Source organism: Heliangelus exortis, chromosome 20 (genome assembly GCF_036169615.1).
Source record: "Heliangelus exortis chromosome 20, bHelExo1.hap1, whole genome shotgun sequence".
NCBI lineage: Eukaryota > Metazoa > Chordata > Aves > Apodiformes > Trochilidae > Heliangelus > Heliangelus exortis.
The window spans coordinates 6,256,599-6,279,626 of record NC_092441.1 but is presented as its reverse complement, the minus strand read 5'-3'; the positions used below and the strand labels follow the sequence as shown (position 1 = coordinate 6,279,626).

Below are 23,028 nucleotides of genomic sequence, written 5' to 3'. Positions count from 1 at the left end.
ATTCAGCTTAACACAGAATTCTTGATAAGCTGTGACCTTACTGATCTTAATGATGTGAGCTGAATAGGGTCATTGGTTTTGCCAGTTTCTGAAATTAATCATAATTTCCTATTAGAGCATACTTTTCCTCATCCCTTTTAATGACATGTACTATTTTTCTTTCTGTCCTGAGTCATTGGGGTGAGCTATTAAGTAGCTGCTGCTCCCTATTAGGCCCATTCTCTGCTGAGCAGTGTGGTTGTTTAATACCCTCCTCTTACCTCATAATGGAGTTGTGCTGTTTTCCTTGGTATTTTCAAAGCAACTTGAAAAGTTTAGATAGAAGGTGGGATAAAAGGCCAGAAGATGCTTATTTTTTCCTCCTCTTGATTGCTGAAAGCCACACTTAAAAAACTCAAGTGACTCTGACTCACAGTCATCAGGATGTGTATATATATATATATATGGCCACTAAAATTTTTTGGATTCAGAAAAAATGCCCTCAGCACTTTGCTGAACAAACTGCTGGTAGATGGCAGCTGTGCCTTTGTTAAGCCAAACACTAATAGGGTGTTACATTTTTGGATGTGTGGCTTTCAAGATGCAGAGCAGAACAATAATAGAATTCTAATTACAAGCTTAGAAATTGTGTGGTTTTACAGAGACTTCTGAGTTGACAAAAGAAGGGGTTTTATCATGTGGCAAATGTTAGTGTCCAAGTGTATAAAATGTATGTTATATAAATAATGCAGCAGGATGGTTTGGCACAGTCACTCTGCTTGCTGCAAAGGAGCCTGAAGCATTTTCTTGACCCAAATCGTATGTGAAAAAATGAAAGAAATAATTCTTCTGCTGTTCTTAAAAATAAAAAGAGCTGTAAAGAAGGTCTCGGTTGTGAGGATAGTGGTGTTTCTTCTTATTTGTGAAGAGAAGAAGGCATTTGAAAATGTGTTTATTCTGTTGTACACTGAGCCGTGATGCTGATGCACACAGGGTTGTTAAAAATGGAAAGGAAGGTGATCCTTACCCCACCTCTGTGGCAGCCAGAGGAGTGCAGAGTAAACACTGCCTGGCTTAAACCAACGTTGCTTCTGCTGTCCCCTGCTGCAAATGTTGAATTAATTGGGTGGTGAGAAAAATCACTGCAAAAGCACTGCTTTTGTTGCTGTTGTTCGGTTTTATTTATTTTATTAGACAACTGCTTTCCATTATAAATAAATAAGGCATGAAGGTTCTCCATACTGTTACAGAGCTGGTAGCCACAGTCGTGCATTTGGCTCCTAAGGGGTTTTGAGTCTGGGGCCGTAGGGCACCTGAAAATGCAGAGCATGGAAGAGTGGAGGGGTTGGGTGCTTGAGGAGACCCCTGGAGTGGGTGTTTGGGCATCACACTCCTGCCAGTACCTCAGTGGTACTCAGCATAACCCAAGAGGGTATTTTGGGGGGTATTTTTGCATTAATTCCATGAGAGAGAGGTATCTCCTTCAGAAAATCAAAGCTTGGAGGATAATTATGTTTTAACCCTCGTCCTACTCCAAAGCCAACTGCTCATTTATTTATGGCAATTGCAAAAATCCCAACTGTTACCCAAAGGCTTTGGGGTGTAAGCCGGTGAAAATAAAATCCAAATCTGGCCTGAAGTTTGTCTCCAGGCAGGTACAGAGTAGGAAGCTTACACTAAACTGCTTCTTTCCTGTGGCTCAGTGCTCGGGGTGTTGCCTAAGGTGTGATGGAACTTCTGCTCCTCTGCCTCAAACGCGCGTCTGACCGCACGAGGTCAACATCTAATCCATGAAAAAATGGGAACTGGTGATTCCTGAGACTGCAGTGGCCTTTTGGCTGTGTTTGCATGTCTGTGGAAGCCAAAGTGAGGAGATTTCAGTGCTGGAAAGTGAACAGGAACATGAGAGATGGCAGCTTTGGAGACAGTGGCTCGGCCAAGAAAAGATTCTTGTCAGCAGAAAATGAAAATCTGTCCCCTTGGCTGGGGAGGGGTTTGGAGCAGCAGTGTGGGACACTGTGTGATCAGTGCCAGAGCCACCAGGGCCAGAGCTCCCCACGCCCTGAGAGGCTTTGTCCTTCTCTGCAAGCCCCTGGTAGCCAGTTTTGCAAGCCCATGGGAGCTGTACTGGGGGAGTTTGCTACAACGGGGCAGTGACAACCAGAGGGCTGGGACCCAGCCCGTGGGGTGGAAAATGTCTCTGGTCCTGTAATAGCACTTCTTGTCTAGCTCATGGGAAAGCCCTGGTCATCAAGTTCCTACCAGGCACAGTGCTCCACCTGGGTGGAAATACTGGGGCAGATTTCAAGTGAGGAAATCCCATTTGCCTACGAAGTCTGGAGAGTATGGACTGAAATACTACATGATGCTGATGAAGACAGAACTATCAGTTTTATGATTCTCTTCAAGTTTTTCCAGTTGCAAGGAGCTTGCATTGTAAATAGCTGAAAAACCTGGCTGATAAAGAGAACTACTTAAATAGCAAGAACATACTGCCCTGTGGGGAAGGGGTAGAGAGAAGTCTCTCGAGTGCAAGCAGAGGTTCTTAGCCATAAAACCAAAGTGGAGGGTTGGGCTGGTGTGCTGGGACAGCCCCTGAAGTCCTGATGGCTTTTTGTTTTACTTTGCAGCACTGCCCTCCCGCTGGGTGCTGGAGGACATCCAGGCTTCTGCTTGCAGCTAACTGGGAAAAGGGGGAAGGGAGGTGATTGGTTTTCTTTTTTTGCTGTGTGTTTTACGTTGCTGTTGTGGTGTCTGGCAGCGGCAGCAACTCATGCAGAGATCTGTCATTCTGGCATCCTCTAACTACAATGTACAATTGTCCCAAGGAGTTGTCCAGAGCCCAAGCTTAAGAATAAAAAAAAGTGAGTCGAGTCTCCGTGACGTTTTCTTGCTTGTAGACCTCTCGAACCTTCAAAGCAGTGGGGCCACGTGGCATTTCCTGGGGCTGAAGAGAAGACTCGTTTGCTGTGATTGCAGGTGGGGGTCACAGAGAGGCAGGAGACTCATTTGCTGCTCTTGTTTTTCACCTTTGTGGCGTTGATGTCTGCTTTTGTTTTCTGGATGCGGGAGAAGATCTCCTTAAAAAGAGCCTTGTACTCGGGCTGGCTCTGCTCCAGCCTCTTGTCCACCGCCTCCACGTGTTTGCTGATGGTCTTCTCCATGGTTTTCCTCTCTTCCAGCTCGTGCCCCTCTCCTCGGAAGTCTCTGAAGGAGCTGTCACGGGAGATGGGCCGGGACGTCTGGACGCCCGTGTGGCGCACGCTGTCCTTGTGCTGCCGGCATTTGCTCAGGAGCTCCTCGTACTTCTCCAGCAGGGCATGGTACTGCTCATCCACTTCCCTCAGGATGGACATCCCCCTCTTCCTCACGTTGTTGGCGTGCAGGGTGTAGTTGCCCTCGTGCCTGCTGACGGCATCCTTGGTGACGATGGCGTTGAGGGCGGTGTCGCTGCAGCTTTTCCGGACGGGGTGGTTGGGGGAAGGAGTCATCGATGGCCCCTGGCTTTTCCCTCCCTCCTCCTCGGAGAGGTCGATGTAGTCTGCTTCTGGGGCGTTGTTGAGCGGCTCGAGGAGGGCCTCAGACAGGTTGTCCTCTCTGCTCAGCAGGTATTTCTTGACTTGTTTCATCTGCTGCAGCTCCAGGAGCTCTGCTTCCAGCTCCTTGATGCGCAGTTTGCAGTTCTCCATCTCGCACACCCGCTGCTCCAGGTCCGAGTACTCCTGGATAACTGAGCTGTACTCACGCTCAACCCTCTCCTTCCGCTGCTTCTCCTGGTTGACCTGGGACCTCAGGGAGTTCACCATGGCTTGGAGACGCTCGTTCTCCCTCTCCAGTGGCTTCTGGTTGAACTCCGTGGAAGGGCTGTGGACTTGGAATGCGTCCTCATACCTGAAAGAGAAGAAAAACCCTTGGGAGAGCCTGACCAAGTGACAGTCACGTAAGTAAAGTCTGCTGGTGCCCAGACAGGGGGTGACCAAGTCAGTATCTGGAGTTGGATATTCCTCCTCATGTGTGCCAGGAGACCACAAGGTGTGTCTGGGCCTCTTCTGGATACAGACAAATCTGTCCCAGAGATCCTGCAGTCTCGTTTGATGGCAGTGATGAAAGGCAGGAGGGAGATGAAGCCCTAAAGGTAAAGGACTTGTGTGGTTGAGGAACAAGTCACTGCAGTGCCATGAAGTGAGGATGAATGGTAAAGAGCTGAAAATAGGAGGCTTTGAGCTTTTCCTGCTGGAGTTCATCAGCTGTTCACTACATCATGGTGTTCACCAACTGCTCACTGCATCTGCCAACAACCCCAAACCCCACCCAGCTAAAAACCAGAAGCAGAGGCTCTGCTGTCCCATGTCTGGGACGTGCTCCAGAGAATGGGAGAGGGTTTATACAGCAAGGGAGGCAGACAAGAGCTTCTGACAGCTTTGCCCTTTCTTCACTGCCTGGGAAGTGATGACACACACTCCCCCCTTCCCCTGCTTTGCTGTTGGGATATCGGATTTTCCTCCTCAGTGAAGTGCCCATGGCCTCCTGCCTGGTTAGAACAGATTGGAACAGAGTGAGCAGTGTGGCCTCCCCTGGGAGGCATGGCTGGTGGCAGGGGGATTGAGCAGATTCCCAAGTTGCTGAAGGGCTGTGTGACCTTCAGAGCCAACCACGGGGCTGATGCTGAACTGAGATCCCGAGGCATTGGGGGGTGAGAGTGGGACTGGGGGAATGGAACCATGGAGACATTAAGTGGATTTGGCTGGGGGTCAGGTCATGGCCTCATAACGTCCCCATTGCCACTGCAGTGTCCTCTGGCAGGGGATGCTTTTTCTAACAAAGTTTAGTGATTGCTTCTCTTTTTAAAGAAGCCTCTGATATGGACAAAGCTGAGCAAGAAATGCCCTGACGAGGTCAGCAAATTAACACAGTGGATGGGTTTTAAGGAGGATTAATTGTGCAATAGTGCTGCAGGTGTTTGGCAGCACCTGGAGCACCTTGATGTGTGATTGGTGCTCCCGAGGGGTGCTGGAGGACAAAAGGCACCATCTCAGCTGCTCTCTGTGAGCTGGAGGTGCTGCTCCTGTGCTGAAAGGCAACTGCAAAAGGAAAATGGGCTGTGTGGGCAGGGAAGCTTCATGGGCACCTTGAGGTAAGGGTCTTCTTCATATGGAATCCTAGAATGGTTTGGGTCAGCAGGGACCTTAAAAATCATCTAGTTCCAACATCCCTAGGACACCTTCCACTAGGTCAGTTTGCTCAAAACCTCCCTGGGGGCACTTTGAGCAACCTGGTCTAGTGGAATTCAGGTCCTAGCCCCTGTCAGCAGGGTTGGAACTGGTTGGAGCACAATGTGTTACTGGGTGGTTTGAGCTATCTAGGGCTTGAGCAATGTGTCTTGCCCAGTGGGTGTTCCTTCCCAGCTCCTGCCAGTGTTCCAGGAGGGTCCCAGATGCCCAGGCAATTCCTGTCCCCAGCAGCCTGGCCCAGTGCAGCTGCATGAGGCATCCAGATGCTCCTGGGTGGCTGTTCTCACGTCCTCACCCTCTGAAAAGAACTTGTGTCTCCCCATTTGAGGCACTGCAGGCTTTGCTTTACCAACACCACCTGATGAGGTAGGAGGGGGGGGGCTTCACCTCCAGCACTGAGCTGTGGGCTCTGATGTGAAGTTGAGATCTCTGTGGGGACGTAGGTGGGGTTTTGGGCTAACACACTGCACCCTGTTCATGGGCAGAGGAGTTGGGGGAGAAGGTTGGAGGGGTTGCTAGAGCTCAGTACCTGGGGCTGGAGCACAGCTCCTTAAGGCAGGGGAAGGTGTGGATGGTTCGGCGCCGCTCTCTCTTCTCCCGACGAATTCGGAGCTGCTCCAAGCTCCTCATTTCCTCCACCTGTTTCTGCAGCTCCTCCACTTGGTTCTGCAGCCCCTCGATTGTTTCTGTCAAGCTGTGGAGAGAGGATGGAGCATAGGTGAGGAGTCAGGCACTGCCAGTCCTTGAAAGGTGTTTTTTTCCCTACAGAGACAGCCGGGCTATGGGAGGTGCTTCCAGTTTCTAGTGTATGTCCTGAGAGTGGGACAGGGCTTGTCATGGCTGTGGTTGTTCTTTCTCTGTGTGGTCACTTTCGAAGAGGTGTTTGCAGAAATGGGCAGGGGATTGAAGCAGGGATCCCAATGATTTGAGGCTCTCATTCCTCTAATCACTTGGCTCAGGCAGTCACCCCAGGGACACTAGTGCTATCTTGGAATATCTCTGCACTAAAAGGCTCAAGCAAGGAGGTGAGCAATTTACTCCTCCTTTTGTTTCTCTACAAAGATAAACACAGCAAGAACAGGCAGAGATTTAGTTTTGCTCTGGCTGTGAAGGCAGTTTGTAAAACTCTGCTCTGAAACTCCCTCTCTGCAAGGAGATGCTGAGCTGCAAGGACAGGGCTTAGTCTGTTGTTCCCAGGAATGACCTTGATCACAGGCCTGTTTAGGAAAGAAAAGGTTATTGACAAACTGTTTTTTTAAACATGGACTAGCCAGGGGTTTGCTAAATGCTGGATCTGTGCCAAGTGTTTCTGCTGGGCTGGGTGCTGGGGACCTCCCTGGTCTTGTTATGTGCCTCTTCCTCAAGGAAACACAAGAAAGGAGGAGGAGGAGAGGCTGCTGTGCCCCTCTCCTGGCAGCTACAGACCCTCCTTTATCCAGCCCCTGTCCCAGGGGTGTCTGTGCTGTGCCTGATCTCTGCCAACAGGCAGCAGTGCCACGAGCATGTGCTGCAAACAGCTGCAAAACCTGCCTGGCTGTGGGTAAACCAGCAAGGACAGGCTGTGCTCTGGGGCAGGGGCAAGGTGGGATGAAGGTCTCTGGGTCCCAGCATCACTGTGGTGGGAGGAGGGGAGGCCATACCACTGTATCTTCTGCTGGGATGTCTTGCTCTCCAGCACAAGCTTCTGGTTAGCCAGCTCCAGGTCCCGTGCTGTCAGGTCCAGCTGCTCATAGACCTTGGCGTGCTGCTCGTTCATCTGCCGCAGCATCTCCAGTTGCTTGGTCAGGTACTGCAGGAAAAAAAAAAAAGCAAACCAGGAACACCCCACATCCAAACTCCAAGTTGCTTCGCTGGCAGAAATTCCTACAGCCTTTTCTTCCTCTGATAATGTGTTTTGTGGCTGATTTATCCTCTAGCTGGCTGAACCCTTTTGCACAGGTGAAATATTTGCATCCCTGCCCACTGTAAATACTTCTGTATCCAAACTAAGGTTGGTCCCTGCCCTCTGTGAAGGACACCAACATCATTCTCTCTCCATTCATTTACTATTTTTATTCCTGACACCCAAAGAAAGCTGATATCCCTGGGACTGTGACCCCTTCACCAACGTTGACAGAAATTGGTCTGTTGGTTACTGGATTGCCAGGAGGATCAATTGCAGAAGCTGCATTTCCTTGGGAATTCAGCTAAAACTCTGAGTCAGTGAAATGTGAGCAGTCTCATGGCTCCTGTGTGTTCCCAGACCCATCCCTGTGAGAAGTACAAGACTTCACCCTGCAAAGCCTGGGAGAGGGGCATCTATCCCAGCTCTCACCCTCACCTAGGACCAGATCCCAAATCCATGGTGGATGCCCTCGTGAAGGGCTGCTGGGAGGGATGGCTAAATTCATCCACCAGTTTCCTTGGATGTCAGCCTGTCAGATCCCTGCAGCCATCATGTGCTGCTCTTGTGACCTCGCAGCCCTCCTCTGCCCTGTGTCTTTTTAAATCAGGGGGGTTCCAGTCTTTTTTAATTCCCAGATTCCTAGAGGTTTTCCAGTGGATGAAAAACTTCCCAGCACAGCAGGTTTAAGACTCTAATCTGAGTTCTGTTGGCTCTTAGAAATACTGCCCTGACCCCAAAGAATGGTTGAAATGGTGGTTTAGATTGCAGCTCTTGAAGAAAGAGCTATTTTATGCCTCTAACAAAGGGAGCTGTGTTATGGGGTGCCAAGGGGCCAGCTAGGAACAAATGTGATTATGAATAACTGGAATCAAGGGAAAGCAGCAACAGAGCAAATAGAAGTGAGTGTGAAGGCTGGAGGATGGGCAGGGAAAGGCCAAATATGCTCGAGATGCCAAAATCTGGTGTGCACATCTGGGCAGTGGGAAAGGGGGAAAATCCCAGTTCATGGGGAAAGGGAAAAGGAAAGAGAAAGGAAGGGGGGAAGGAAAGGGGAAGGGAAAGGAATGGAAATCCTTTCCAGAACTGGGATGGCCTTTAACTCCCATTCCCACAGTGCACCCCTTTCTTTCTCCTGCCATCTGAGCTCTTGGCTTTGCTGAGAGTGCCCCTCCCACCACCACCCTTAGGTGACAGTGGTGGCCCAGCAGCTCCTGTCCCTGCTGTTGTCCCTACCTCAATCTCCTGCACTTGCTCCTCGTTGGTTGCATACATCTGCTGCAGGGAGTCCTCCAGCTCCTTGTTGCGTTCCAGCAGCGTCTTCCCCAGCTCTGCAGCCAAATGCAAGTCTGAAAAGCAGAGGGGACAAAGCTGCTGTGGTTCTGATGACTCCACAGGGTGGGGGGGATGTGGGGTGCCCAAGTGCCACCCCACCAAACACAGTGACATTTTACACGGCGCTGGTTCTATTGGCAGGGTTTGATGTGTGCTTATGGGACATCCAGGGCCTGGCCTCTTTTTGTCTTGCTGGGCTGCAGGAGCAAGGGGAGGGTGAAGTCAGGATGTCTGCAGCTTCTCAGGCTCAGCATCCCACAGAATGAGGGCTGGTAAAGCCCCGGGGGCCTTGAGGATGTGCTGTAAATGATATTATTATCCCTAATGAAGGGAGTGCCTTGTCTTCCCTGTCAGCCCCCATCCATCACCTCCTAATAGACTGACAGGAGTAATAAACCCACGCCTGGCCCCGGGGTCACTGAAGCACCTCCTGCATCTGCTGCCCAGGTCTGTGGCTCTTTCCTTGGGGCAGCTCCAGGATGAGGACAAACAGCTTTGTGTTCACTCTGCCACCTCTAAATGCCCCTAGGAAGCTACTGAAATAGATGGATTTGAGGAGAAGTGCAGGAAAAATAGATGTTGACAATGTGGTCAGCTTAAAATAAGGGGTTTGGTGCCTTCTGGGTAAAGAAAAAACTCCAGAACCCTGCGAGTCCTGCACTGGCCAAGGCTTGAGCACCTCAGGTGATTCTGTCTGGGGGTTTGGGGTGGCACAGCTGGCTCTGGTAATGTCCCTTTGCTTTCACAGAAATTGGTTGTCTCCTTGAAGCCTGACCTGTGATCACGGGAGTTCCTGGCTTTGCTGGGGCTTTTAGGGGGCAGTTTCTGTCTCTTACAGTGTTAGACTGAAAATATGACCTCACACCTTCAAAAAAGTAAGGAAACAGGTCCTGATGTGTCTTAGTGCTCTTTCCCATGTGGTTATCCTGCAGTTTCAGATAATTAAGGACAGGCAGTTCTGCAGTGTGTGAGGGGACCTGGGACTCCTGCCCTGGCATTTTCTCAGCTCATCACAAGGCTCCTCTGGTCTGCAGCTAATGATGCATTTTCCAAAGGCTCTGCTGGGGCTGAGAGCATCTGTAATTTCCTCCAGGACTTATTTCAGCAGTGCAGTTGATGGGGAAAGGGGAACACTTGGTCACCCAGGACAAGAGGAGGGAGAACCAGGATACCTAGGATATATTTTGAGCCTGGGAAAATTACTGATTTCTGGCATTTGCAATGGCACATCACAAAATGAGACTGACACCAAACTCTGGGGCACGGGGCTGGCTGGGGGGGGTGCTGCCAGGGCTTGGGATGGGCTTTTCCTGGTGGGTAACACTGCCCTGTGGGAAGTGCTGGTGTGTTATTGGTGTGGATGTTAATTTCCAAGCAGCTCTAGTGGTGCTGGAGGGCTGCCTGCCCAGGTGTGGCCCAGCCAGCAGCTGCTCCGTGTCTCCTCCAACCTCCCCTTTACTTTTGGAATGTGCTCTCCAGCCATGGCCTCCCTTGCAGGGTGTTATTCCAGATTCTAGGCTGTGACCTTTTTAATTAAAATCCCCATTGTTGCACAGTGACCTGGTTTGAGAGCTGCATTCCCACCTATCAGCCCAATCAAGATATTTACAATTTTTCCCATGGACAGACCCTCCTCCACTTCATTTTTTTTTTTGCTCCCCAAGCACCGATTTTTCCACTTTCCAAAGTGCCCTTGGGAGACTGAGTGTTTGCTGCACCAGCTGGGGACAAGGGAACAGCCAGATGCCAGCAGAGATGGAGGGCAATTTGTACCTCTAAGCTGCTTGGGGCTGTATTTAATGGCACAGCCACCTCGCCAGAGCTGGTGCCATGGCTGCAGATGGGCACCTTGCAGATCCATCCCTCTGCACCATGCAGGACCCCAGAACAGAGGTGAGTAGCTAGAAGGGTCCATGCTGTGCTCCAGGTAATGAGTCAAGTGTGTCCCTGTCCCTGTGGATTACACCAGTGCTCTCCCACCATATGGCATTCAATTTAATCAGCTGGGGTTGAGTTAAGTGGATTAGGCAGTGTAAGATCCTGCATTGTAATTTAAAGGGCTCTGTCAGCAATAATTTAATGGGGGAAACGGGCAGTGTTTGGGGACAAGAGGGAAAGAGGAATGAGCAGGGCTGAGCTCTGCGGAGGAAATTGATTCTTCGTTTCCATTTTGAGCTTCAGGGCCTCTGAGACTCCAGGCTTGAAGGACATAGGGGAATAGTTGGGGTTTTTTTCCAGTCTTATAACTGCCTCAGTCCTTGTCATATGCACTCACACTCACTTTCTGTCTGTCAACCAAAGCATCCCCTGTAATCCTGTCTCATCTGTCCCCTCACACTGGAGCCCTCTTCCCCACCTGTGGGTCTCCCTGGGCTATGGGACCATGGGGTGGGAGGGGATGCTGCAGGGAGGTGCTTTCCTGTCATCTTTAAACCAGATCTCTTTTGGTCTCTGCACTACTTGTGGCTCTGCATGGGCCGGGGGAGCACACTGCTCCTCTCCTTCAAGACCTTGGAAACCAGATTGTGAATTTCTCAGCAGGTTGTTTGGGGTGGGTGGGAAGCTCCGTTTAGGAATCTGGGGATTCTCTCTACCACATGCTGTGGTTTCCACACGATTTTTCTAATCCCCTTTGCTCCTCCACTGCCAGCCAGTGCTGTGTGGGTTGTTCTCATTTAGCAGATCTGCTGATGCCTCCCTTTCCCCTTTCCCCTTTCCCCTTTCCCCTTTCCCCTTTCCCCTTTCCCCTTTCCCCTTTCCCCTTTCCCCTTTCCCCTTTCCCCTTTCCCCTTTCCCCTTTCCCCTTTCCCCTTTCCCCTTTCCCCTTTCCCCTTTCCCCTTTCCCCCTTCCCCCTTTCCCTCCCGATGCAGAAGTGATGGGCAGGGGGTGTGCCGGGTGTCAGCTCCGTGTGCCTGACAGCACCCACAGGGAAACACCCAACACACAAACCCAGCGTTGCCCAAATCCTATTTGGGAGAGGACCCTGAACGCAAACAGCCCCGGGCAGCCCCAGCTCGGGGGCTCTCATTAGCCCTGTGACCCGGGTAATTAACACCAGGCAAGGAGACACCCGGTGTCCCCAAACAAAGAGCTGCTGCCTACAGAGCAAAGCAGAGGGAGGGAAGCTGCGTTTCCCTACGAGCTTCCATGGGAAAGGAGCCTGAGCAAGGAAGGGGGGGAAGAGAAGAGACCATATGGTGGGAAAGGAGCGGGAGCTGCAGCCAAGCGGCGGGCGGTCCAGGGGAGCACGGGAGGGCGGTGCAGCCAGGAGGCAGCTGGAGAGATTATCACCAGCCCAGGAACAATTCTGCTAAAAACTTGGCAAAATCCTGACCCAAAAGCTGCAGCAGGTTTTCTTTGACTGAAAGCGGTAGAGGAACAAACTGCAGGGTGTTCTCCTCACTGCAGCATCCCGTGGCAATGCTGGGATGTGCACTGCCCAGCCGAGCATCTCTCCAGCCCCAGCCTGCAATCAGGCACCAAAATTGGGGTCTGCCCTCCCAGTGCTGCCCTGCAGCTGCTGGAGCAGAACAGTCTTTGCTACAGCCTCCTCCCTCCTCCAGCATCTCTTGGTTGTGGCTTTGGGGGAGTGTAAGTCTGGCTCTGGGTTTTGGCTACTCTGGGCGTGAGGATGATCCAGTCAGGTTCAGATGGTCCCAGTAAATGCAGCTTTCTGGAGGAAGCCACCATCTGGAGCAGCTGCTTTGGGCTTTCCCCCATCATCTGTCTCACATCAAGGGATTCATGTGTTTAGGCTGTGAGAGGATGTGCAGGCAGGGGCTGCTTTGCTCCTCACCCTTCAGTAACCCAGCCCTCTCCCCACCCTGGTGAGGCAGCCTTGCCAAAGGGCTGGTAGAAATCCTTTGGCTCATAAAGCTAAAAAGCAGGGGTTTATGGACCATGTTTTTGCAGATTCTTTTCAGCTGAGCCTCTATGTCCCTTTTCCTTTCCTAAAGAGCTGGGGCTGTGTGGGAAGGGCTGCTCCCCTCCTGCTGCAGGTGTTGGATTCACCTGGTACAGAGCAGGGAGCAGAGCTCTGGCATGGAGGTCTCTGAAGGAAGTTGAGGGTGCTTGTTAGTTGATGGATGGGGTAGGTTGGGAGTTAAGAACTGATGTTTAATGCTGTTGACGTTTAGTTTAATTGCATTTGCTATCTGCTCCATTACACATGGGTACTTAGAGTCAAGGGTAAGTGCAATCATTCCTTTCAAAATCTAAATAAATGATGCTGTGTTGGTTTACCCCAGGGTAGGGTGTACTTGCTACTCATTTATTTTTCTTTTTTGTTGCAAGGGATTGTGCTGTCTGAGTCTATTACAATAAAGATCAGCTTTTGTGTATCTCTTACTGCTGCTCCATGACAGGGATGATGGAGGCAATCTGGGTGTTTGGCCTTTATAAGTATTTGCAATGGAACGTGCTGAGGTGCAGAGGAACAAGTGACAGCATCATGAAAACATCCTGAGGCATGTCTGGGTGTGCAGAAAGCCTTTTTAACACATCCATTCCACAGCTGGAAGTGTTTGCAATGGCCAAGCAGAGCTTTTAGAGAGCTAAAAGCTCCCCTCTATTACTGCTGGGGGGTGGATTCTCCATCCCTTTTACACAGGCATAACTTGGAAATTCCTACCCAAATCACTTGATGTTCTGTGTGCTTTCTGTGGGGACCTGCCATGTGGTGTAACTGGGTGTACTGCAAAGGCAGGGTTTGCTTTGCAGAGCAGCCCAATGCAGCAAAGGGGAGAGATGTCTCTGGCAGGGCTGGCTGGGAGCAGACAAGGGCACAGCCACCTCCTCCCTCTTCTCTTCCTTGTTTCAGACCCTGGCTGGGTTGAGCTGATGTTGGGCACACGGGTGTTTCTGTTGGCCTCATGAGATTTGCTGGATTTCCTGCTTGCTTGCTTTTTTCCTTTCCCTTTTCTTTCTTTTGTGTGACATACCCTTGGGCTGCCTTTGGCTTCCCAGGTAGGGGGGAGCTTGGGTGGTGGCAGAAGGATGTGGTTTGTAGGGGGTTTGAGGCAAGCACAGCACAATAGGAGCAGGTCCCTCTGTGTATTCCCCTGAGCAAAAGTGGCACCACTAAGGTCTGGAAAACCCCAATAAAGGGCTCAGGGTGCACTGTGTGCCCTGCACTGTGCTGCAGGGAAGCCCCCCAGCCTTCTCAGCCCCTGCTACTCCTTTGCCTGCTGGATTTTTCAGTCCTACATTCAGTGTTTCCTTTCTGCCAGCTCTTCCTTTTTTTATTCTTCCCAGATGCTCATCAGCATCTTTTATGATTAATGATTATCAGCATTTTTGATGGTTGAATTGATGCTCATCTTTTTTTTTTTTTTTTTTTTTTTCTGCCCTCTATCATTCTGTGCCCCAAAGCCCCTCCTAAACAGTACATTTGAGACTGAGGATGGTTCCCTCTGCTTATAAGCTGTATGTGTCTGTACAGAGAGGCACAGGGCAGTCCCATCCCTGTGCCTGCAGCAATCAGGGTGTGTTTTGCCAAGTTGTTAGAGCATGGTAACATGGAGCATGTTATTGGACCATGGTTGGGGCCCCATCTGTGTCTTTCCCTGCTGTTCTCTTATCTGAACAGCCTTGGTGCCTGTGTTTGCCTTGTGGGCTAAATGGTTTCAAAGAGCTCAGTGATGAGGGACTCAGAGGCTCTGATAGAGCACCTGGATCAGAAAGTGTCCTAAATAAATACATGGAAGTGGAGCTGTTGGGGAGAAAAAGCAAGGAATGAGAAGGGAGAAAGGCTGTGTTCTCCTGCTTGCAGCTCTCCTCTGGGCAGCAAAGCTCCAACTAATTATGTTGGGATGCAGAGAGCCACGAATAGAAGCTTTTACTCTTCTGCAGCTAAAGACACAGACACGTGGATTGGTGCCATGTGGGAATCTCATCTCCCCAGTGTGTTTTAGGGGCAGGAGATTGTAATTGACCCAGGAAGGACAAGGAGGATTAACTCCAGGGAGACTTCAGGTGATGTGCTGTGCAGGTGCAGAGCCCCAAGCCGAGGCAGCCCACGAGGGACAGGTCAGTGTCCCACAGCCACCTCAGCTCTCCAGCCCTGCTCATGCTCACACAAGGTATTCCCCTGCTCTGAGCCATTGCCAGACAGCTCCCACCTGCTTGGGAGACAGGAGGGGCCACTGATCCTGCACGGTTTGGTGTCTTGGGGAGCAACCAAGTTCCAGCACAAGAGCCCCTCGGAGCTGCAGCAGTCCCTAAGATCCCTGCCAGCTCCTGCTGACTCCTGCCTGCTACTTCTCATGTGCCAGTGGAGAGAAGATCCTTCTGCCACAGCCATGAGTGACAGCTTAATCCAGAAAACATCCTGACCCTCTGCAGCAGCAGCAACCTGTCCACCTCTTCTCTAGCAGCCTCTCTCCTTGGCTGCAGTGTGTCACGGTGCATGTCCCACCCCTGCTCCCTTCCCATCTCTGGGGGATGCCCTGAAGCTCTGTTCCTCCAGGAGCTGAGCTCACACACAGCTCAGCTGCCTCCTGCCTGGCCATGGGTACTGGCGGCTGCATCCCCAACACCAGGTGATGTTATCCATGCCCATCACTGCTCCTGAGCAGGATGCAGGGCAATGCCTCTTTCAGGAGCTCAGCACCAGTATCAGTGTCCCCAGAGCAGCTCTGCTGTAAGGCTTGATGCTCAAGGGGATGATCTTGTGCTGCTCCTTGCTCTGCCTCCTCCTGCAGGGACCAGAGCTCAGCCATTGCCTCCCAGCCTTCCAGTGACTCAGTGATTGCTTGCAGGACAAGAAAAGCTGGAAGATGACATGATAATATTCTGGCTCCAGTCACCATCACTGCAGCTGCAGAATTGGATGGGGTCAGCATGGACCTGGATACTGCTCACCCAAAGGACTGAAATTTTCAGGGAGGAGACAGTGCCAGGGCAGCTGCACTGCACTCAGGATAAACTAAAGTAAACTCAGGATAAGGACTTCCCAGAAGACATCAGAGAAACAGGATGTTTAAACCATTAAAGGAGCTGTCACCTTTTGGAGAGAAGGTTTATAACTGTTTTTTAGATATGCATGGACAAAAAAACCCAAAACAACCCAACAAGCCTTAGCACAAAATCAGTCTAAAATTCCCAGCTGTGCACAGACTGGCAGTTGTGTAACATCTGGTCTCATTCCTCCAGTTCTGCTTTGTTTTTTTTGTTTTTGGTTTTTTTAAAATTGGAGATATCTTCCTAAATTCTTGGCCTACATACATGTTTTCAAATGCATTAAGCAGAAGCTTTGGAAGCCCTCATGCTGTGTGTGGTGTGAGGTGGGGATGTGGCTCTCTGCTCCTCTGGGAAAGACTTTTCAGCAGAGGAGCTGGAGTGAGTGCTCTGTCCTGAGCACGGGCACTGCTCTCAGCAGGAACAGGATCAGTCCCGGGTGCTGTCACAACTCTAAGTGGTCCCTGACTGTCACACTGAGTCAGTGCAAGTGCCCTGTCACCAGCCAGCACTGCCTGGCACAGGAGGGAAGGAGCAGCACTGGGTTGGGGACAGGCTCCTTGTGCAAGGTGCTGGTGGCTCCCAGTCCCTGGGGCTCAGGGCTGCTGGGGGAAAATGTTCTTCTGGACTTGGCCCATAAATCCTTCACAGGCAGCCTTGCCAAAGAGAAGTGCCACTGGGAGCTGTCTGGTTTAGGATGGGACATATGGAAAACTGATTTTTTTTTTTTTTTCCCCCCTTTGCCTCTCCTTCTTCCTTTTCCAGCAACTCTTCTACTACCAGGTTCCACAGCTGGTCCCATGTGCCCGGGGGTCAGCAGATGTAGAAAGGAATTTCTGTGAGAATCAGGAAGGGAGGAGATTCTGGAAGCTGTGGCATGGGTCTCTTATGCCCCATTTTCTTGCTACCTACACAGTAACAGGGGAATTTTTATTCTAGGAAAATACATCTATATATATATATTCTTTTTTTTTTTTCCTCCCCTGATTTGGAGGCTCTCATCCCTTCCTCAGATTAGCCTGACTGTCCTCTTATTTCCTTGTCTCCTGTGACTTCTCTAGTCCCTCTTGTCATTCCTGAGCAGCTCAGCAATTAGTCACTGAAAACTTTCCACTCCACCAGCTACCTGCTGTACTGCACTGCTGAATAAATCAGTGGCTCAGCTACTGTGGGCAAAACTCCATCCTTCTGGCTTCCTGCTGGGGAGGAAGGACAGCGAGTTCACCACTGAACTCCTGGAGGACAGACAAGCTGCATGCCTTGTCCCCTGAGCTGGATTGTTGGGAAAGTGCATCACAAGGAAGAGAATTTGGGGTGGTACCTGCTGCTCAGTGAGTGAATCCCTTGGGCAAGCTGGTGCTGGGTTGTGGCCCTGTGGAACAGCACCCCATGGGTGATGCAGGAATCAGGCAGGGGGTGCTTAGCACTGATCCCTGGGTTCATCCCCATGCCAAGGTGTCACTGGAGTGATGGTGACCCTGTGTCTTTATGGGGATGAGTTGGGAGTGGTGCAAGCTCAGCACCTTGTGTCATTTTCCTTCTTAGCATGCAAGAAATCGAATGCTTGGCAGCAGGAGGAGGAATTAAAATAAGATACTTAAATCTGGAGACCTTTAGAGGTTACAGCTGTGAAGTCCTAAGCCTGCACTGCGGATGGTTTGCCCCAAAAGTTTCTGTGGCTGCCCAGGAGGAGAGGATTGTTGGTCTCACGGTGGCAATGAGATGATGTGCTGGTCCTTGTGCTACCTCTGGCCCTGCTGGCTGGCCCAGAGCTGTGTGAGACCCTTTTATTTACACAGAAGGAATTGCCCCAGCACTTGGGCTGTATTTCAGCTCCAAGGACCACAAGGGTGGCTTGGAGAGTCCTCCTCTTGGGCTGCACTCTTCCCTTTGGCTTAGACCTGAGTGCTGGCAGGGGGACAGGGAGTCTGGAAGAGCAGGGAAGGCAGGGGGGTGTCTGTGAGGAGGATTCATCTTAGGAGATTGCTGCAGGGGAGGTGAAAGTGGCTGGCAAAGAGCTGCTGGGTTTGGTCTCTGTTGGGGTTGAATCCAGATTGAGTTGGCACTCAGCTGTTCCAAACACAAATGCTTCTGATGAGCTGAAAAGTTGCCCCCACTTATCCCCAGCTCAGACACTCTAATTTTAGCTCATTCATTCTCTTGGGGTCTGGCTGCACGTACACCCTGTGCTGCACAGGGGATGATGCAACCGTAGCCACATCATCACTTCCCAATGGCTTGGAAAAGGTTCCCCACCACTGGAGTCTGGGGTTAACACTTAGAGGCACAGATTCCCCTGCCCATGGGAAGTGAGGCTGTGGCTGGACCAAAGCAGCACTGCTATCTGTTCTTGTCCTCTCAGTAAGCAAAGCTCTGCTACCAAGTAATCGAAACTCCATTTTTACCAATTTCTTCAAATCAGAAAACCTCCCCAGAGGGAATATCCTGAGAACGAAACACCTCAGAGGACAACGCTGCTGTTTCCTTGTCATTAAGTCTTCTGGCTGGGATTTGAGCCTCTGCTTCTATGTGCTAAGGTGTCTGGGTACCAGGCTTTGCACACACAGGTTTCAGCATGCCAGGCAAAGGAATCTGAAAGGCACCAGCTTAATTTTGGCAGTCCTGGAAGGACCTTGGGGCTGGCAACCAGACCTTGCTGCCTCCAAGGCATGTGGTGGATGTAGGCAGTTGCTGTGGGCACTTGAGGGGAAAAAAAAAAAAGAGCATTTGGAGTTTGTTTTCTTGAAAAAGAGTTACTTCAGCAAGTCAAAGCTCTGTAGAGGATGGGGAGGAAAGTAACAGGTGAACAAAGTGGAGCTGGAGGCATGATTTCCTCTGTGGTGCTAAACTGGTTAATTAACATAGTCACCACAGAGCTCCCAGTTAAGCCAGCCATTGCTTAGCAAACAGTTTTGGATGTAAATGTAATAAATATTTTATGATCCTGTGAAATGATGTTAAAGGCCCAGAACCAACTGGTGCACAGGAGAACCTTTTCTGCTTTCTTATCTTAGGTTGCTCCTCATTTCTCCCACCTTTGCTTTTGTCCTCTGCCTTCCTGGTGCTGCTCCCAGGCGTGGGTTTCTGTGTGACCCTGGGCTGTTGGAGTGCAGATCCTCTTTGCAAGGCTGGCCCTCCACCTCCTCCTCATCGTGCTACACTGGATGTCTTCCACCCTACTTCCACCCCTCCCTTTTCCAAACCAACAGCTTCACAGCTGTCCTGTCTCCAAAGACCTCTGGTTGCTGCTCTGGCTGTAAGGCAGAGGCACAGTGTGTGCAGACAGAGTCTAGCACTGTCCTTCATGATGCTTTGTGTGCCATGCAAATTAATTACGGATGTAATTACCCCGCAGGACCTTTCCAGTTGGCTGATTTCAGTTAAAGCCTTCCCCATCTCTCCCTCTGAGTTTGTGCGTGCCTGTGCAGCACCCATTTGTACAGGAGGCTGCAAACCCCTCAGCTGGGCTTTGGTTTGGGTCTGTGTTGCCCTCCAGTCCTGTGTGTGCTCAAAAGTGGAGTCTGTCCCCAGCCTATCCATCACCTGGAGGCTGTTGTTCTGCATTTGGAGTGCTGGGACAGAGCAGGGCACCTGCCTGCAGCAGGAAGGTGTTTATTTTATTGTTACGAGTTAGTGGTAGGGTGCCAGTGCTGACTCATGAACCTGACACCAGGACCAGTGTCAGGCTAAAAAAGCCAATTGGTCCTGTGTTGTTCAACATTCCCTGTATTCATCCGTAGTTCTGCTGTTCCTCAGCCTGCATCCGGCCCCTGGATCAGTGCCCAGCTCCCTTGTGAGCCACACGAAGACGTCACCCAGAAATGTGAATTTCTGAGCATTCAAAGGCTGCACTGTTTGTTCAGCTGATAGCTCCATCTCCATGCTCTGCCCTGGCTTCATTTGAGTGTTGTGTTGCAAAGCCCAGGGCCCAGTATCCAGCCAATGACACTTCCTGTTATCTGAGAAACGGGGGTTAAAAACCAGCTGGAAAAATCCCTGGGGGTCCGGTTATTATTCCTTGCTGGGCCTCTGCCCTGCAGCTGAAGTTGTGTAAACTTTAAATCATGACATAATGTCCTGGAATGATGGTGGGCAGAGACACTGCAGCTGGACCACACGTTCCTGCTGACAGTCAGCTGGATAAAACAAATATATAACTACTGTACCTATAGTGCAGTGGGTCAGAGAGGGGCTGGATTTAGGGAGGAATGGTTTGACAATCAGTTCAGTCATTCCTGAGGCACTGGCCTGAAGTGGAATTTCTTCCAGTTATTTACTTACTGCCTGTTGACTCAAAATATTAAGATAAGAAAAAAACCAACCAAACCACAAGGAAGCCCCAGATAGCCACAGTCACCAGCTGTCCCGCCATAGGATAAACATTATATAGGAGTAACACAAACGTAGGAACAGTTACTTCAAAACAAACTACACGAGTGAAGGCTTATACTCTAACAAGGCTGTTTCTGCTATCTGAAGCTTGGCCTTGATTTTTTTTTTCCCTCCTTCCCAATTTCTCCTGCTTTTATGACTGATTGGAAAAATCTCCAGAAGCAATTAGGGGACTTAGAAGCTGAAGATCCCTTAGGATTTAGGCTTGGACAGCAAGAGCTTTTGAGAAACACTTTCAGAATTCTCAGCTTAACTCATTATTTCTGATGTATGAATTTCTAACTAGTGCCTGCTAACTCTACCTGCAGCTGCCCTGAGATGAAAGCAATGTCATCACTACCCATGTTTGATGCTGCCCGCAGCAAGTTTTCTGGGGAACCACCTTCCTTGTGGCTGTAGCACAGCTGAATTTTACCCTGCTGGTGCTCAGGATGGATTTGGGCTCCCTGCCCCTCTCCACCTCGTTTAAACTTTCCATGCCCGGGACACTGGATCGGAGCAGTGGAGCCCAGATTTCCACAGAGATGCTGCTGCAGGATGAGGCGCTGGCTTTGCCGAGCAAATACGAGTCTCGACAGAAGGTACCCCCCCTGTTTGTAACTGAGATTTGCCCTCTTTTTTCCTGCCCTTGCATCCCCCCGGGCCTCCATCCCTGGCAGCTGGCGGGGTGTCTCCATCCTTACCCTGCTCCAGGTCCTGCTGGTCGTACCAGGGCTCCTCTTCCTCGCTCTGAAACTCCTCCATCCTGTCGGCGCTCAGCATTTAGCACCAGCGGCCCGGGGAGACGCGCAGCATCCGCCAAAGGGGATCCCGCCGCCGCGGAAAATGCGGAGCGGGGCCGGATGGAGGGATGCGGGGCTGGATAGAGGGATGCGGGGCTGGATAGAGGGATGCGGCCCGGGATGAAGGCGGGGATGCGGCCTCGGTGCCCCGGCCGGGAAGGGAGGGGGTGGCACGACGTGGCACCCGGCGTCTCGCCGCTGCTTCGGCTCGTCCTGCCCCGGGGGAACGGCTTCCTCCTGCCTCCGGAGCCGGGGAAGGCTCCGGGAAGGAGGAAGAAGCGGAGAGGTGGCGGCCGGGCGGGGGACACGGCTTGCCCGGGGCTGGGGGATGCACAAAGGAAGGAAGAGGGCCCGGCGCAGCCCGGCAGATCCTCGCTCCGCAGCTCGGTGGGGACCTCTAGGATGGAAATGCTGCAAGGAAACCCGGCGAGAGGGAAGGGGGGGCGAGGCGAGACCGGCCTCCTCCTCCTCCTTCTCCTCCTCCTTTTCCTCCTCCTCCTCCTCCTCCTTCTTCTCTCCGCCCAGCCCGGCCGTGGGGCTACAGGGAGCGGGGTTCGGGGTGGGGGTGACCCGAGCTGCAGGGAGGAGGGAGCTGCCCCCCCGGCCCCCCTGCTGTGGGGGGTCCCTGCACCCCCGGGGAGGTCAGCTCATCCCCGGGGAGCAGGGTTGGCTGGGATGCGGGGGGTGTCCGAGGGCTTCTCGGTGACTTGGGGCAAGTGTTGGGACTCTTCAGTGTGGGTGTCAGCCTCTTCTCTGCCTCCGGGAGGTTTCACAGCATCACCTTAGGGTTGTGTCTTCCCATTTGGTCCTGGGTGTTCTCCCTGGTTTGCATCTCGAGGAGAAGCCAGTGCTCCTGACACAGGCTTCTTTCTTATTTTTGAGGACAAAACTCTTGCGTCTTTCTGATGGGTGGAAGGAGCTTAATATTGAGAGAAATTATGATCTGTGGAGTTCTGAGGAGGAATCGTGTCTGTTTCATACAAGTAAGCTTAGGAAAGACTTGGGATTTTGGTACTTGGTTTTCAGTCTAAGAGAATAAAGGTTGGAACAGACAGTGGTTCTCCTGCTTGCCAGGGTGGAGTTAGGTCCAAGGATTTTTTTGTGCTGGAATCCACCAGAGACTTTAAGGTCCAAATTAACTCATGTGACAGAGGGTTTAAATGATTTTTTTTTTCCTCTTCTGTGTGATGGAACTCCCTGGATTTTTATTTGATTGCATTACCTTTCAGTGATGCCTACAGAAAAGGCAATATAAGATATTTACGCAAGAGCAGCAGACTGTGCATCCAGAAAAGATGGGATCTGTGTCAGAAAACTCTGTCCAGCCCAGCAGTGACAGCTGAGAGGCCCTGGGTGATTCAAATGATGGCAAGTACACAGGCTCTCATGTACAGCAGAAAAGGGGGAAATAAAGCAGGGAATAAGAGAGAAACTGTAGACTATTCCTCACCCCCTCTCCACTCACAAACCTCTCTACATACTCCCAAAATTCAGTGACTGCCTGGAAACTCTTCTGCCTTGATGCGATTGGAAACCAGAACTGCTGAGTCCCTTTCATCCTGGCATTTGTAACTCAGCAAAGAGAATCAAGCACTTGTGGTGTATCTGGGAGAAAGCCATCTCTGTCTAGCTCTTAGATCTTTTTCTTAGCAATTTAAATATAGAAACGGGAAACTTTTAATTTTCTCATGCCTGTCACTGCTGAAGAGGCGTTTGGGCAATGCCCTTAGTGAAATGCTTTTTAACTTTTGGTCAGCCCTGAAGTGGTCAGGCAGTTGGACCAGGTAATTGTTGTATATTTCTTCCAACTGAACTATTCTATTAATTGTGAAAAATAATTGTCTGTTAATTCTGTTCCTAACAATAAATTACTGTAATGTATCTATATAGCATAGCTGTACTGAGTGAATGAGCAATTAGATGCAAAGCCCTGGGTTGTCTGGCAGCAAAAGCCAGGTGACATGTTTTTGTTGAAAATATGTTTTTTTTTCCTGTAGGTTTTACAAGAATATCTCAGGTCTGGCCTGTCACTCTAAAAAATTAAACATTAGTGATTTCTGCACAGGTTGTATGCCAATAAATGAGATTTCCCACAGCCTGCCCAAGCCAGGGAGTCAGCACATTTTGCTTTCTTTTGCAAAATGATTAGATTTACCTCATTTCCTCTGAAGAAAGGAGGTTTGCTGAGCTGAGCATATGAAATGTAACTCAGTGACACCAAAAAGACCTGCTTGACAGTTCACAGAGCCACTCACTACAAGGAAAAGTGACAATCTCTTCAAAGGCAACACTGAATTGCCTCTAACAGCTCCTTTCAGGTGCTCGGTGAGGGCCAAATACTGAGTTCCCAGTCCCCAGGGTTGTAAAACATCCTCTCCTTTCAGGTGGGTAGAATATTTAATCAGGGTTAATGGGCCACCACATGCAAGGAGTGTTGGCACTGGGGTGTTATTAGAAGCCTGCTTGCTC

General features: G+C 50.8%; 1 protein-coding gene across 1 annotated transcript; it reads right to left on the bottom strand.

Annotated features, from left to right (window-relative positions):
* Window positions 1-1,136: 1,136 nt before the first annotated feature.
* Window positions 1,137-20,952, bottom strand: CDR2L (cerebellar degeneration related protein 2 like). The gene is made up of 5 exons (XM_071763909.1): window positions 20,461-20,952; window positions 8,329-8,441; window positions 6,851-6,999; window positions 5,740-5,904; window positions 1,137-3,870 (listed from the first exon to the last, which is right to left on the bottom strand). Exons 1-5 carry the CDS (start codon window positions 20,537-20,539, stop codon window positions 2,985-2,987), a joined length of 1,392 nt encoding a protein of 463 aa, XP_071620010.1. The 5' UTR covers window positions 20,540-20,952; the 3' UTR covers window positions 1,137-2,984.
* Between the last annotated feature and the right edge of the window lie 2,076 nt (window positions 20,953-23,028).

Excerpts from the sequence above, each read along its gene's own strand:
- CDR2L (XM_071763909.1), bottom strand. The coding sequence starts at position 20,539 with ATGCTGAGCGCCGACAGGATGGAGGAGTTTCAGAGCGAGGAAGAGGAG. Across the intron at positions 7,000-8,328 it reads AGCAAGTGCAGGAGATTGAG|TACCTGACCAAGCAACTGGA; the intron begins GTAGGGACAACA and ends TTTTTCCTGCAG. Across the intron at positions 5,905-6,850 it reads TCCCAGCAGAAGATACAGTG|CTTGACAGAAACAATCGAGG; the intron begins GTATGGCCTCCC and ends CTCTCTCCACAG.